This window comes from Sorex araneus, chromosome 1 (genome assembly GCF_027595985.1).
Source record: "Sorex araneus isolate mSorAra2 chromosome 1, mSorAra2.pri, whole genome shotgun sequence".
Classification (NCBI taxonomy): domain Eukaryota; kingdom Metazoa; phylum Chordata; class Mammalia; order Eulipotyphla; family Soricidae; genus Sorex; species Sorex araneus.
Window position 1 is genome coordinate 430667673 of NC_073302.1, and position 15486 is coordinate 430683158.

Sequence of the window (15486 nt, forward strand, 5' to 3'; positions counted from 1 at the left end):
GGACTCCCGGCTGTGAGACCCTTGGTGTCTGCTCCCAGGACCCACAAGCGAGCTGGCAGGTCCCGCACGGTTCAAGTCCTACTGGGAAGATTTAGCAGCCAGGCAGGATTTGCCCCCACGCAGCCCAGACTGCCGCCCTCCTCAGCACCTGCAACTCAGGGAAGACCAGAGCAGGGTGGGACTGAAGGGTCTGGGGACCTGGGGACCACTACTGGGGTACAGCCCTCTCCTGGGCTCCTGCAGGCAGAGGGCATTTCCTTGTGCCCACTGTCCACAGAGTGGGGGGAGAGGGGACACTTAGACAAGGGTTTGATGGAGGTTTCCTCCACGCATCCACACAGGACCTCATTTGGAGGTACGGGCTGGTGTTCTGTGCGTATTCCCCGAGAAGGGAAAGGCATGGGAAAGGGGGGTCGAGACAGCTGGGCCTGGCTTTGGTCCTCTCCGGCCGGCTGCCCCACCTCAGCTGCAGGTGACAGTGTCCACAGCAAAGGGCTTCGGGCTGTCCCTTTGGCCAGCTTCGGGCCTGGCACTACCCAGGTGATAGCCCGGGTTCTCCTCGTGCCAGCTGTCAGTCACACCCTCTGCAGACAGAGGATTTGGGGCACCTGCAGACCAGGGAGAGAGACCGTCTTTCACATCTTTCAGGGACATTCATCCTCTCCATTAAACCCACCTTGTTTCGGGGGTCCTGAATCTCCAAAGAGATTGAGATATTGGGTAGATTCCCCCACACCCTCCTGAGCTCCTGAGAGCAATTTCCAGATGCCAGTTCACGTGCTCTTGCACTCTGATTTCCGTCTGTCTGTCCATTTCAGTTGGGTCATAACAAGGTGGTGGGAAAGACACAATGCCCACACCCCACAGGCTGCAGGCTCCCAGCACACGGGGCTGCGTGTGGGAGGGGGAGGGGGGTGTGCTGTGACCCTTTGCAGGACATGCCCCAGGAAGGGGCCACTTCTGAATGGACAGCTCATCTGTCCATCTGATGGGAGCTCAGCTTTCACTTGTCTCTGATTCCTGGTTTGAGCCCAGCAAGGAGCTCTTGGGACTCCTGGCCTCATCTCGGTCTGCGAATTCTCCTCACCTGCTCCCCAGACTATGACTGACGGTGGCCTAGAAGGCCCAGGAAGCCAGTGTTGTGTGCCTGCCCACTCCACTCTCCCCTTAACTCAGCCCAAGGGCAGCTGGAACCCAGTGAAGGGAGTTCAGGGCCCAGAGGCTAAGCCTGCACTTGTTCTTAAATCTGGAAGCAAGAGTTCACGGGGGCAACGGGGCTCCCAGGAAGTGGGAGAAAGGGCCAGCGGGGAGGGCACTTGTCTTACATGCAGCTGACCCGGGCTCGATCCCAGGCATCCCACATGGTCCCCTGACCATAGCAGAGAGCCACGAGTAGACCCCAGGCACTTCCAGGTGTGATCCCCAAACCCAAACCAAAGTCACAAGCATCTTGATATAAGATAAGTCCAGATACCAAAGAAATATATGCAATGATGCAATGCACAGCATGGTAACTACAATGAATAACACTGTGTTTATATCGCTAAATTGCTTAGAGAGCAAATCTTAGAAGTTCTCATCATGAGAGAAAAAATTCTTACCATTCTATCCACACATTTATGGATATTAACTGAACTTATAGTAACTGGGAAGGAGCGATAGCACAGTGGGTAGGGCATTTGCCTTGCACGCATCCGACCCGGGTTTGATTCCTCCGTCCCTCTCAGAGAGCCTGGCAAGCTACTGAGAGTATCTTGCCCGAACGCCAGAGTCTAGTAAGCTACCTATGGCGTATTTGATATGTCAAAAACAGTAACAACAAATCTCACAATGGAGACATTACTGGTGCCTGCTCGAGCAAATTGATGAACAACATTACAACAGTGCTACATACAGTGCTATATGTATAACTGTCCAGTAAATATAAGTGTCAAATCATGTGGCTGGAGGGATGAGGTGCTTACATTGTATTGGCCATATTATATCATACTCCAGTCTGTTCCCCAGCACATTGCATATGATCTCCAAGCACCTCCAGAAGTAATCCCTGAGCACAGAGCCAGGAGTAAGCCCTAAATACTGCCATTTGGGACCGCAACCCACTGCCCCAAACAAATAAAAAGGCCAAGGTGGTACAACAGAAAATATAATATGCTGATGACATTTGATAATAATATTCAAAACAAGTCACTAGCCATACCCCCTTATAAAACTTTGAGTGTAGCTATGCTAAAACTCACAAGACACTCCCCCCCCTCCCACAAACTACCAAAGGCAAGTTCTCAAAGTGAGATTCCTAGGCCTTACCCTTCCTTCCACCACTTTCCTAGAGTCAAAATGCCCCGGGACAGAGGCCTTGGGACCTCTGGTTCCATTTCCCGGGCTTCAAGGGAATCTTGGATTCAGACTTGGATGGAAGAGCGGGGGCAGGGAAAGCTCTAGAACTCCTCTTGTCCAAAAAACAAAAAAGGAGGATTTCAACAGCCATGACTTGGGTGCAGCTAAAGATGGGTCAGCAAAGCTCTCGGAGCTGCCCAGAGCGGGGCCTGGCATATGAAATATGTGTGGTCGGAGCAGAGGCCAAATGAATTGCAGGCAAGCGCAGGAGGAGAGTAACTCGAGTCCGGGCCAATCAAAGGAAACTGATACTGTGCATTATAAGCCAGCCTGGCCTTTTGAGACTGTTTGGAGAGACAACCCTGGCCCTGTGTGGAGTTTCTGGCCTCCTTCTTTCTGCTCTCAGTCCTGAACTTGCCTCGAACTTGAAAGGGCTAATTAAACCCAAAGAAAACTCAAAAGCCTGTTATCTGGCTCCATTCCTCCCCGGCCTGGCATTGGCCCGCCTTGCAAAGCTGTTTTCCCTCTGTTCTCTCTCAGGCTGCCATGCAGAGTTAGGACCCACGGCCCTGCTGCCTTCTAGGACTGACTTGGCTTTCTAGAGTGGCCATGGCCTGGTGGAAGGGCAGGACAGACACCTTCCCCCTGTTTGGTCAGGCAGACCCTCGCAGCTGAGCCGGACTCCCTAAAGTGTCTCCCCAAAGGACAGGGTTGTGGAGAGAGGTTTCCATGCAGCTGCGGGGTAGACGCGAGAGCCAGCAGCCAACGCCACTGAGTGACGGTGAAAGAAAGAGTGTTACACATTCCAGGTGTATGCTCGGAAGGTGTAGGACACATGTGCATGTGCATGTAGGGAGGTGGGGAGGGTGCGCATTTGAGTATGGAGATAAGGGACCAGGGGTACTGGTTGCAATCACTACAGTCAGGGACCTCAGGCAAGAAGTCATTCACTTTGGGGACTTGGGAGACAGGCAGGGACCAGACCAGAGTCCTTCTCAGAGGACCTTTGCTGTGTGGACAAGCATCTCCCCAGGACCTTGGTCTTCATGTGCTATACCCAGACATGCAGCACACCTTCTCCACCCGGGCTCAACACACAGCCCCCTCATTCATATACCTATTGACTGCCCCAGGCCGAGGGCCCTCCAAGTTGTCTCCTGCAAGGCCTCAGCAGGGCCAAGAGAATCCCCTCCTCTATCTGCACTATTTACTTCCGCTGCTCTGTCCTTCTCTCCCTTCCTTTGTGCCTTAGGGGTCTTCCGACATCCAGGAACGTGTCCTACACACCGATTGCTAAGCCAGGGCTGGATTCTCCCTGCGTCCCAAGGACTCCCACCCTCTCTCTTCTGCTCTGCCTTCTCCATCTCCTGCAGACACACAGACATAAAAGCGTACCTCCCCTACAGTTCCTGAGTGCCAGTAGAGAAGCACCAACTCCACCGTCCAGCAACAGACTCTTCGCAGGAGCCACAGGGTCGGGGGGCTCAGGCATGCTGCTGTGTGCCTCCTTCCTCCTCCCTCTCCCCCATATCCAGCCCAAGTTTCAGTGCCCTAGGGAGGAGGCGGCCTCATACTTCTGAGTTTGGGGCTACTGGTGCCCTCTGGGGTCCACCTGGCAAGCAGTCCTTCCTCATGGAGGAACGCCTATCTCCTTTCAAAACTACTCAGGGTCGGGGAGATAGCACCATGACTGGAGAGCTCGCCTGGCATGCAGGAAGTTTCAGTTCAATCCCTGGCACTGCATGGTGCCAAATGACCTCTCAGCACCTCTGGGTGTGGCCAAGAAATAAACAAAAAGAGATAGATTTAAAAATTAAAATCAGGGTCAGAGAGACAGGAACAGGGTTTAAGGTGCTTGCTTTGCATGCAGCAGACTCCAGTTTGATCCCTAACACCATATGTGGTCCCCTGAGCACCACCAGGAATGATGCCTGAGGACATAGTCAAAATTAAGCCTCAAGCACCACCAGGTGTGGCCCCAACCATTCCCCAAAAATAACACAAATTGGGAGTCCAGAGAGATAGTATAGAGGTTAAGGCACTTGCCTTGTATGCAGTTGTGGCCGTGACAGTGTTAAAAATCCTGGCACTGCATATGGTCTCCAGAGCACCACCAGATGTGGCCCCTGAGCAGAGAGCCAGAGTGGCCCTTGAGCACCACCAAGTGTGGCACAAATCAACTAAAACAGATCCGAACACATTTCACTGGTATGGCATTCTAAGGAATCAAGACTCACCTCCAAGCTAATATGCACTTCTACCTGAATTTGCCTCTCTCCTCCCCCCAGGCGAATGGCCAGCGAGGGGTGCTCAAATGCTGCTCATAACGTTTTATCGGACAAGCAAAAAATTGTAAGAGAGGCATGCTTTTAGCCCCTGGAGATAGATTCTGCAGACCTCTAAAGGAAAAAAGTGAAAAGCCGAAGAAAGCAATAAAGCATATGGAAACTGCCAACAAAATGAGCCCTCCCTGGAGTCTGAAGCATTCCCCAAAAGGGACAACATGACACCGAAACAATCGCAGGCAAGCTCCAGAAAGAGGACCACATCTCTTGGTGGCTTGGCCATGCCCCGTGCTGAGCTATGAGGTCCCAGAGTGGCCCCTACACCTACCCTCTCACAACCTCCAGAACTCTTATACGCACCCGGGCCCTGGACTGCTTTTGACTCTTGCCTCTCCCTGGATTAGAAGCGCTTTATATACACTGATTTCTAAGTCAGGGCTGCATTCTCCCTGCATTCCGTGGACTCCAGCCCTCTCTCTTCTGCTCTGCTTTCTCCATCTCCTACAGACAACATAGACCTAAACGCAACCTCCTCTACAGTTCCGTGAGTGCCGGTAGAGAGGCACCAACTCCACCACCCAGCAACGGACTCTTCCCAGTGGTGCAAGTCCAGGGAAAAACCATTCCCACCTTCCCTCCCCAGGGCAGTTCCCAGGCTCCGTCCCACTGTGAACAAAAGAGGTGAACGGAGGACAAGTACATTTGATGCTTCCTAATGTCTTGTTGTTCCCACATTACTCTCTGGGCTGTTCATCCTAGAACATCCTTCCATTTTTTTTAATAATTTTTTTTAACTTAAAAAAGTGCATGTTTTGCAATATATACAGGATTATTTGGCCCAGGGCTTTCAGCTTTTTCACACCCATGTACCTGCAAAATATGGAAATATATTTCACAGACCTCTAAAGCAGATATAGAAACCACTCTTTATGTTAAGAAGGCAAATACATCGGGCCAGGAAGACGATACAGGAATAGGCACTGACTCAATCCCCAGTACTGCATGCTCTTCTGCTAGCCATTGCCAATTGTGGCCATCAAGGCCACTGATATGATCATAGTGGCCCTTAAGCAATGCTAGGTGTGGCTGTGATTTGGCTGTAGCGTACTCCCATGCTCCCCTGACTACTGCTTGAGAGAGCTTCCCAAAATAAATAATTTTAAAAAGAGTATTTGCAACTGGAGTATTGGTCCAGTGGGTATGGAGCTTGCCTTGCATGCAGCCAACCTAAGTTCAATCCCTGGCATCACACATGGCTCCCTGAATGCCACCCGGAATGAGTCCTGAGCACAGAGCCAGGAGTAATCCCTGAGCATTGCCAAGTATGGCTCCAAAACAAAAACAAACATTACTCAAGATCAGAGAGATAGTACAGGGGTGAGGGCACTTGCTTAGCATGCAGCTGACTCTGGGTAGATCCCCAGCACCACACATGATCCCCCCTGCCCAGCACCACCAGAAGTGATCCCTGAGCACAGAACCAGGAGTAAATCCAGAACAGCACTGGATATGGCCCAAATTCACCCTCATCAAATACTAACCTATCTATATTTACTAATCTAAAGCTATTAATATTTACTAACATTTATAACAGCACTCCTACATGACCAAGGCGCACCATTTGTGTTTTAAGGGGCAAGTCCTCTTGTACAGAAATTTATGCAACTAGCAACAGTCCACAGAATGATGGCTTGAAAACCACAGCTCTAACCTTGAATGGGGCCTGGGGCCTCTGTTATCTCAGTACTCTGCCTGTTCCCACCCACTCCCACCTGTTCTTTCTTCTCCCTCCAATTGCCTGTGATCCAGAAAGAAAGCAGAGAGAGCCACCCCAGAGAGCAATCTCTAGGCCAGAGAGGTAGTACAGAGAGCAAGGTTACTTGCCTTGCAGGATCGATCCCCAGCATCCCTCTATGGCCCTAGAGCCCCACTTGGAGTGATCCCTAAGTGCAGAATCAGGAGAAAGTCCTGAGCAATACCAGGTGTGGCCTGAAATTCAAAACCAACAAACCCAATGAGCAATCTCCACTTCAGCGGCAGCCCCGTGTCAAGGACATGGAAGGCTTACTTTAGGGAGGAATCCCCACCCCGCCCCAAAACACTGAGATGAGAAAGACTGGCGCCCCTTGAGTGTTCCCACGAGCTGGGGAGGCTGAGTCCAACATGACTCACCGCGCTGCTGCAGTGCACGTCCTTGACCTTGAGCCAGGCCAGGTCCAGCGTGCCCTCGCCCCGGTAGCAGGACTGCAGCCGCTCCTTGATGCGGTCATTGATCTGCTTCAAGATGAAGATGCACAGGGCAGACTCGTCCAGCGATTTCATCTTGCGCTTCTGGCCCTTGGAGAAGACGGTGTAGAGGAGGTCATCCTCAGCACGCACCCCGAGGGTCCGCGCCAGCACGGCCCCGGCTTTGGACAGGTAGGCGGCCTGCAGCAGGCGGTACTCCACGCCATTGCGCTCGCAGCCGATGGGCACCTCCACGTACGAGTTGAAGGCCGTGTCCTCCTTGCACAGCCGCACCAGCTTGGAGGTGTACACCTGCTCCTTGGTGGTGGAGCCCGGGGGAGACACCATCTCGGGCTGCAGCGTCAGGAAGTAGACGAAGTTGCCGCTGCTAAAACCATAGACATAGTAGATGTCGAAGTCGGGGATGACGGTGAAGGTATCCGAGGGGATCTTGATCATGGAGGCCACAAACTCGTCGTGGAAGACGTACGCAAACATGCCATCTGCCTCCGAGTTCTTGGTCAGCTTCCGGCTGGAGATGGTGGGGAAATATTCCGGCTTCCCGTCCACGGCCGTGGCGATAAAGAGCTTGTCGTCCAGGTTGCTGTAGGAGACGATCACGCCGAAGACGGAGCCGCTCTCGTTAACCCCCGACAGGTAGTGCTCCTTCTTGTGGAAGGGTTCCCCCAGCTTGAAGAGGTCCTCAAGCCGCAGCAGCTTGCAGATGCCCTGGTACAAGCTCCCGCAGGCGATGAGCCGGTTCTCCTTGTAGTCGATCAACAGCATCTTGTTCACATTGTTGGTGGTGGTCAGGGGCTCGTGGCACGTCTGCACAATGCGGGGCGGGTAACACTTGGGGTTGTCCTCATCCGGCCCCGTCTGGTGGGTCACCAGGACCTTCAGGTCACTGGAGAGCTTGTAGATCCGATTGACGGCGCCCAGATACAGGTGCCCTGTCCTCTCATCCACCACCAGGTGGTTGAAGCCCTCCGTGGGCTCCCCACGGAAAGTGACAAAGGATCGTTTGGGGGATGGTGCCGGCGGTGGCTGCCGGGGGAGCAGCGTGGAGGAGCCCGGCGCCAATATCAGGAGGTGGGCGAGCAGGAAAGTCCAGGGCCACAGCATGGCTTTTATGGCAGGCATGAGTCCAGAGTGCCTAGCACGGCGTCTCCTCAAAGAGCTAGGACCCAGGAGCGGGGCGTCCTGCGGGCAAAGGAAAGAGGTCAGTGGCAGCTGACCCTGAGACCCCCCAACACCACAGCGAACACCCACAGCCCACATTGCAAGACTCTGCACCCCACTCTTACAGAATCACACAGGGGTGATACGGTGTGAACAATCCCCCCCGCATCATGAGAGAGCCCAAGTCGGGGGGCAGCTCTGTGGAAGGGTCCTGCAGACTCATGCTAACATTGTCAGTGAAGATGACAGTGCAGGCAATGAGATCAGTATCACCTCCAGATGGCTGAACAGTAGAGACGCTCCATCTAGCCCTTTTCAGAGACTCATTCCAACTCACCTACCCGGCAGAGCCAGCTCTCCTCCATCCACCCCGCAGATCCACTCTCCAACCCCCCCTGTGCCCCCCAGAAAGAAAAAACTTGGGGCCATGTCAGGGGTTGACACTCCCAAACCCACCCATTCAGAGACTGCCAAGTTCTGGAGTCTCCCTGAGCAGGACTGCTTCTCAGACTGCCAGGAGGAGGTGTTGGGAGACCTGGAGGAGATGGTGCCACCTGGAGAGCATCCACAGAGCAAGAACGGAAGGGCCTGCTTGGAGAGGGGTCCACAGAGCCAGCGTCTGAGCCTGACACCCAAGGGCTTGTGCCTGAAGAGCTGTATTTGGGTAATGTGGTTCCTGAAAGTCAAACCAGCCACTGCAAAGAGCCAGAGGATTTGTCAGGACATGCCCGGGAAGCTGGAAAGGAAATGCGTGCAACTGGGGTGGGCGTGTCAGGGAAAGAGCCTACTTCCCCAGAGGGAAGTCTCCATGTTTCTGTTGGTTCAGTCGTCATGTTGGGAGAGCTGAGCTCGGCAGTGAGGAGGCCTGTAGGCTCCTGGAAGGGTCTGCTTGGCTCCCTGGCATGTGTCCCCAGCACCAGATCCCAGCCCACTCTATTGTCAAGGCTTCAGAACTTTCTAACCCGCAGAAAGAAGGAACAGATGCTAAGAGTGGGGTTGTCTGAGTCCAGAGATCAAGAATGGCACACAAGCTCTGTGCAAATGCTCTCTCCTGGGCCAATCATCAAATCGCCACCTTTCACCACAGTCCGGATGGTTTTATAGTCATTTCCGGTTGAGGAAGGAAATGTTCACTTTGAGAAAGCATGTGGCTCATACAGAACAGAGCTGGAGTCAGAACCCAAGTTTGTACCACTGCAAAATCTCTCTTCTTTCTAGAATCAAGCAACTACAGGTGATGGAGCTTTCGGAGGACCTTCAAAACGCATGTGAACCCCAGGCACAGAAGTCCCTGGATAGCACTCACTAATTCCTCCCCACCAGCTCTGCAGGGGGAAAAAAAAGCAGAAGACCAGAGATTCACAGAGCATAACCTAAAAGGGCTTTCCTGCCTGCCAACGGGCACCCACTCAGGAAGTGCTAATGACCAGAAAGTGCATGGCGCTGAGCCGAGGTCCAGGACAAAGTAATTGATAACTGCCTAACTGATCATTGATTAAATGATAGCAGTGGTTGGCATCTGAGACTGAAATAAGATGAAAAGAATTAGGACTTTGATAACCAGATGGTCCAAGATGGTACCATCTCAATTAGGGTGATGAGGCGTTCATACGGATCCTCTGGAATTGCCTGTACAAATTGAACTATCAGAAAAGAATCTAGATGGTTTCCCATCTGAAGGATATGATCCAGTTCAGTGATTCCCAGTCCCTGACTTTAGCGACTAGGAAAGCCAGAGAAATCTGGTGTCTCGTGGGAGGTGACATAGTAAGTTTCAGGGAGGATAGAGGGATTGTGGACTACACCCAGGTGTCAGTGTTTCTGTCACCACCAAGAGCTGTCACCTGCCTTTTTCAGGAGCAATTTTGGCATCAGCTCCTGGCCTTCTTGTGAGAGGAGACAGAAGAATATTCTCTGGGAGTCACATGCTCTGCTGGCTACTCAATTCTCAGACATGGCTGCCAACCCCAAAATTCCACAAGCGGGCTGGAACCGATAGTACAATGAGTAGGGCATTTGCCTTGCATGTGGCTGACCTGGGTTCAATCCCCAGCATCCCATATCGTTCCCCAAGCACCACCAAGAGTCACTCCTGAATGCAGAGCCAGGAATAACCCCTGACCATCGCTGGGTGTGACCCAAAAAAGCAATAAATAAATAAATAAACAAACAAACAGAATTTCACAGGTGTAGGCCAGGGCATAATACTCGACCTTATGCAGGAAACTTCCGGGAGCCCCTATATGGGAAGTCAGCCAGCCCTGGGGAAAGCAAACCTACTACTGCATACACTCAAAGCCTCAGAACCATGTAGCCGTGTTGTCCAAGAGACAAGAAGAGGATGTCCCTGTAATTAGGAACTGACCAAGCATAAAGGTGCCAAGACATATTCCCCCCATCGCTTATCTGACACTCACGTAACACACAGTGAAGCAGCTCACTTTCCTCCGTCCAGACTGGTGAAGTGACTAACTCTGGGAAAGGGGGCACCCATGGCCACGTATGAGGTCTTGGACAATACCCAAGAGACTTATAACCGAGCCAGAGGTTCAGCTTGCCCCACCAAAGACACCATCGAACACACAGGTGACCCAGTTGCCACCTTCCTACGCTAGAGCTCCCAGGCTTCGCTTCCCAGGATGTCCTGGTTTAGGCAAAGCTAAGTTTCCCATCACTTTCATTCCGTTCCATCCCATCAACCCCATCTCAACCTAGGAAACCTCCACCCAAGTTCCACCATTTCTCAGCCGCTCAGTTAGCTGGTTACAGTACTGGCGGTCCCCCACTCTGCCACACCCTGATTATAACAGGCAGCTCAGGTAGGTTTTCTCCACTATTGGAAAAGCTCTTGCCCTGTTGTGCCAATTTTACAAAAGGACTTGGATTCGTTGTTTTCACTACAATCGCCTTTAGCATCTGTTTTACAATGAGGCTGGCAGAGGTATTGGCATCCCAGGGTTTGGAAGCCTCACTACACTTCTCCCCCAGGAACGGGTCTGTGTGGGTTCTGTACGGATCATCTCGTTCCTGTTTGACTGCGCAGGCGTGTTGCGTTTAGCTGTGAGGTGCTTGTTGGTATGTGTAGGTTATATTTTGGGCCACACACCAGACAAGGACGTTTTAATACCACTTGAGCCACACCCTCACTCTTATCCCTTACAGGCAAGACACATCATCAACATCCCTGCAGGATTGCCCCCCCACTGCCCCCACCCCCCAAGGACTCACTGAACTGGGTAGAGTGAGAAAGGGGAGTAAAGACAGGAAGTCAAAGTCTTCGAATCAAACCCAAACACAGTGCAGTTTTCCCTTCTTTGAAATCAGATTTTAATTCTGAGTGATCTCCAGGGAGATAGAACTCATTTTTAGAAACTGATCATCATTGTGATTGAAGAAATTGGGGCTGTCTTTGTTTTACGTGGCAAGTGCTGAAGAGCTCAAACTAATTTTCATGAAATCGCACCATCCTCTCAGATTCCTGAGTGGTAGAGAAGAAAGTTATTGCATAGTGGTTTAAAATAGCAATTACTTTACAAAATTACGCTCAAGTTTACTAAGTGTTTTCTGATTTCATTGTTCACAGCAACACGGTTCAGTAGAAGAGGTATTTACCAGGATAGTGGCTTTATAGACAAAGAAACTGAGGTATGAAAAGGTAGAGAGCTCAGCAAGGAGTCACACATAGTCAGCAAGAAAGGCCTTAGCACTCCTCAGCTACCCACTGCATTTTACCTAGCCTTCCAAACTGAGTCCTAACCCTCAGGAACAATGCCAGTGGGTGACAAATTAAGAAGATGTATTCTAACATGGTGTTTCAATGACCATAGCCTACAGCACACCACTAGTCTAGATGCTAGCTGAGAGTATCACAAGTGATGTTATTTTTAACAAAATAAGAGAAAAATAAAAATAAGAGTATGTCACATTAAAGAATGATAAGTTTGTTTTTTTTTTCTTTTTGGGTCACACCTGGGGAGACTCAGGGGTTACTCCTGGCTCTGCACTCAGAAATTTACTCCTGGCAGTGCTCGGGAAACCATATGGGATGCCAGGGATCGAACCTGGGTCTGCCGCATACAAGGCAAACACTCTACCCATTGTACTATTGCCCTGACCTCATGATAAGTTTGTTAAGGAGACTTTTGTTGAGACATATGGATCTTTGGATATATACCCACATATATGTGCACATGTATACACTCAACATATCCACACATACTTGTATGCACTCAATATGTACATCTATCTGTGTATATACATATGTCACTGTCACTGTCACTGTCATCCTGTTGCTCATCGATTTGCTCGAGTGGGCACTAGTTACATCTCCATTGTGAGACTTGTTGTTACTGTCTTTGGCATATTGAATACACCACAGCTAGCTTGCCAGGCTCTGCCATGCGGGAGAGATACTCTCAGTAGCTTGTCAGGCTTTCCGAGAGGGGTGGAGGAATCGAACCCGCAAGGCAGACCCCCTACCAGCTGTGCTGTCACTCCAGCCCATATACATTTGTAACAAATACATATTCTTAATATGTACATGCATACAGGTACAAACATAGATGTGTATGTATAGAAGATATACACTCAATGTACTCATATATACATAGTTTCAGTAGTACACATATATATGTATGTTGTGCATATGTAATATTCATGTACATACAGCTACACATTTGAATGTGAAGCCAATATGTTTTCTAATTCTTGACCATCATGAAGGCTAATTTTACAGGCCTACTAGGCTGGGCCACCTCACGCATTTAGATGGTCAGACTTTGCCCTGGGTGTATCTGTGAGGGTGTTTGGGGATGAGATTCACATTCAAACCAGAGGGCTTGAAGGAAAGTAGACTTTTCCCTATAATGTAAATGAGTGGCCCCTCCAATCAGCTGAAAATGGAATAGAACAAAAGACTTGGCTCTGCTCTAGAGGGGACTCCTTCCAGCAGATGGCCTTGGACTTGAACCCAGTAAGAGCTCTCTCCTGGATCTGGAGCCTGGAGGCCTGTCCTGCAACTTTTGTCCTTGGAGCTTCTCTAATGAAAGGAGCTGATATGTAAAGTAAATACATGAGGACCCTACATCTCCTGCCGAGTGTGCTGTGTTTTATGTACGGAGAGAGTTATATCTCTAAAGGTATGTTGTATATCTTGTTTATGTTTCCCTGGAGAACTCTAATACAGTCACCGTCAAAACAGCCTGAAACACACTCGAAGTTTCCACTGTTTGGGCTTCCCTTCACCTGTCTCAGCCCTGATGCTTCTAAAAGGAATGACTCCAGCTGTCTGGGGATTTCTCCTGACCTGGGCCCAAGCCAATCAGCACAGAGATGGGTGGCGGGCATCACAGAGATTGGCTGGATGGGACTCCGGGAGGCAGGTGGGTGATGAGAAGGTGCAGAGCTATGGGGACCATACTGTAAGGGCAGCACTGTGAGGATGCTCCTTTGAGAGAGTGAAGCCAAAGTCCTGAGGAGAGCAGAGCTGAAGGCTGGGGGTGTGGGCTACAGGGTACTGTTCTGGGGACTCTCCAGATACCCCCATGGTCTGGGCCTCGGAAGGCAAGCTCTGTGCTGACACTTTCCAGTTCTAGGAAAAGGGAGTCCCGATTCCCTTTTCATACAAGCTGGGGAAGGCTGGGTTTCCCGACACACGTGAATGAAGGAATCCTGGCCTGTGCCAGAGGGAAAACAAAGAGCCAACTATTAGAGCAAGGGCTGAAGGTCTCTTAGCATCCTCTTTAGGAAGGAATGAGGCAGAAGGATATTTCCGTGTCCCGCTGCCCACAGAGAGACATGAGAGTCACAAAGAGGGAGGCTTCACCCCAGGGGAGATTGGGGGAGAGTGTGTGTGCAGACGCACATGTGTACATGTGTGTATGTGTGTGTACATGCATGGGTGTGTGCTGACTTTCCCAAGCAAACACAGTGCTCCCCTGTGTACAAAGCATTTGCCTTGCAGGCTGCACTGGCAGGTCTCCTGGGATGTTCTCCACCTGTTCCTGCTCTGAGCCATCTGCACAGGTGGTTAACAATGCCGGGGGGGGGGGTGCAGCCTGGACCCCCTCACTTAGAGCGCCCGCTTCAGAGGGAGCCGTCCTTGAGGCTGGCCTGTTCTGTGATGTCTCTATACTCTGTCAGGACAGTAATCAGGGTCTCATCTCCCCGCACACACACGGCCTCTGTCCTTACACACTCGGTGGCACCAGTCCATGGATGCTATCCTATCCCCTCTCTCAAAAGAGGAGCTCTCGAAGGTCCACAGTGATGCCTTTTTCATCACTACATTCTCCAAGTCCAAGCAAGCACAGCCCCCGATCTACAGTTTGAGAACACACGAGTGGATGGATGGATAGATGATGAAGAGTGAATGACAGATGAGTGAATGGAGAATGAGTGAGCCGTGAGTGAATGACGACCACATCGCAGAAGGGCGCGTGGCCTGGCCTGGCATCCGGCGTCATGCACGGCTAACGCACCAAGTGAGCTTGGGGACTGACACCACACTCCAAACACTGGTTTTAGCCTGCTCTGAGCTGCATACAAATACCCGCCCACCCCTTGAAAAAGCATGACTCCAAATGCCTCCTGGAAACTGTAGCTTTTGAACATGACTTGTGATGAGAGCTCATGGCCCACCAGCTGGGAGAGCACCTTCACCACATACTAAATCTGGAGACCCGTGGCCCCGCGCCACAGAGGAAAGGGGCGGGAGCTGCGCTTGTGAACAAAACTCTGTGTTCTGTTCTAGCGGAGATCTAGTTCAGTTCATTCCAGTTCAGTCACTAACAGGAAAAGTCAGCATGCGTCCCCCTGTGAACGGGGATGGAGCAGGCCTTCTTGGGGAGCTCCCAGCCCAAAGCAAGGGCTCTAAAACATCCAAATCAGAAAGAGAAGCATGCCCCCACGTCCCCCGCAGAGATTGAGGGGCTCCCACTGACCCCTCTCACTGGCCCCTGCTGAAGTCATTCTCAGTGTCCAGGGAGTTCGGGCCAAGTGCCGACTTCAAGTCAGGCACGGCACCATTTTCCATGCAGCCCCAGTAACCCCACTCTTGGATGAGGCCAAAGAGTAGGGATGCAATCGCCCCCCAAAGTGTGTGTGTACCCCGCTCCAAGCAGCCAGCAGTGTGGAGCTGGGGCTGGTAGTGGGGCTAGAGGAACCCCAGGTACGCCTCCACTTCCTGCTTCTCCGCTCCCACACCATCTCCTGAGAACATGGACACAGTGAAACAGTGACCATGGGACCGTTTGGGGCGACACTGCAGGCCAGGGCAGCTAGGAACTGGGGGTGTCTTTCCCACAGCCCTCTCCCTGCTGGAGAGAGCAGGGCCTGAAGGACCGTCCACTGTGCTGGGCCATCTGCATCAGACTAGAAGCCCAGTCTGACGAGGACAGAACTCAGGCAGTGGCAGCATGTGGGGGACAGCTGCTGGCTCCTCCCGGGCACACCAGGA

General features: G+C 51.6%; 1 protein-coding gene across 1 annotated transcript in view; it reads right to left on the reverse strand.

The window, feature by feature from the left end:
* Positions 1 to 15486, reverse strand: part of PLXNA4 (plexin A4) — a 437848-nt gene that overhangs the window by 366557 nt on the left and 55805 nt on the right. The window contains exon 2 of the mRNA XM_055136802.1: positions 6795 to 8051. Coding sequence (XP_054992777.1) covers positions 6795 to 7991 — 1197 coding nt within the window. The 5' untranslated portion in view covers positions 7992 to 8051. The remainder of the gene's footprint in view (positions 1 to 6794; positions 8052 to 15486) is intronic.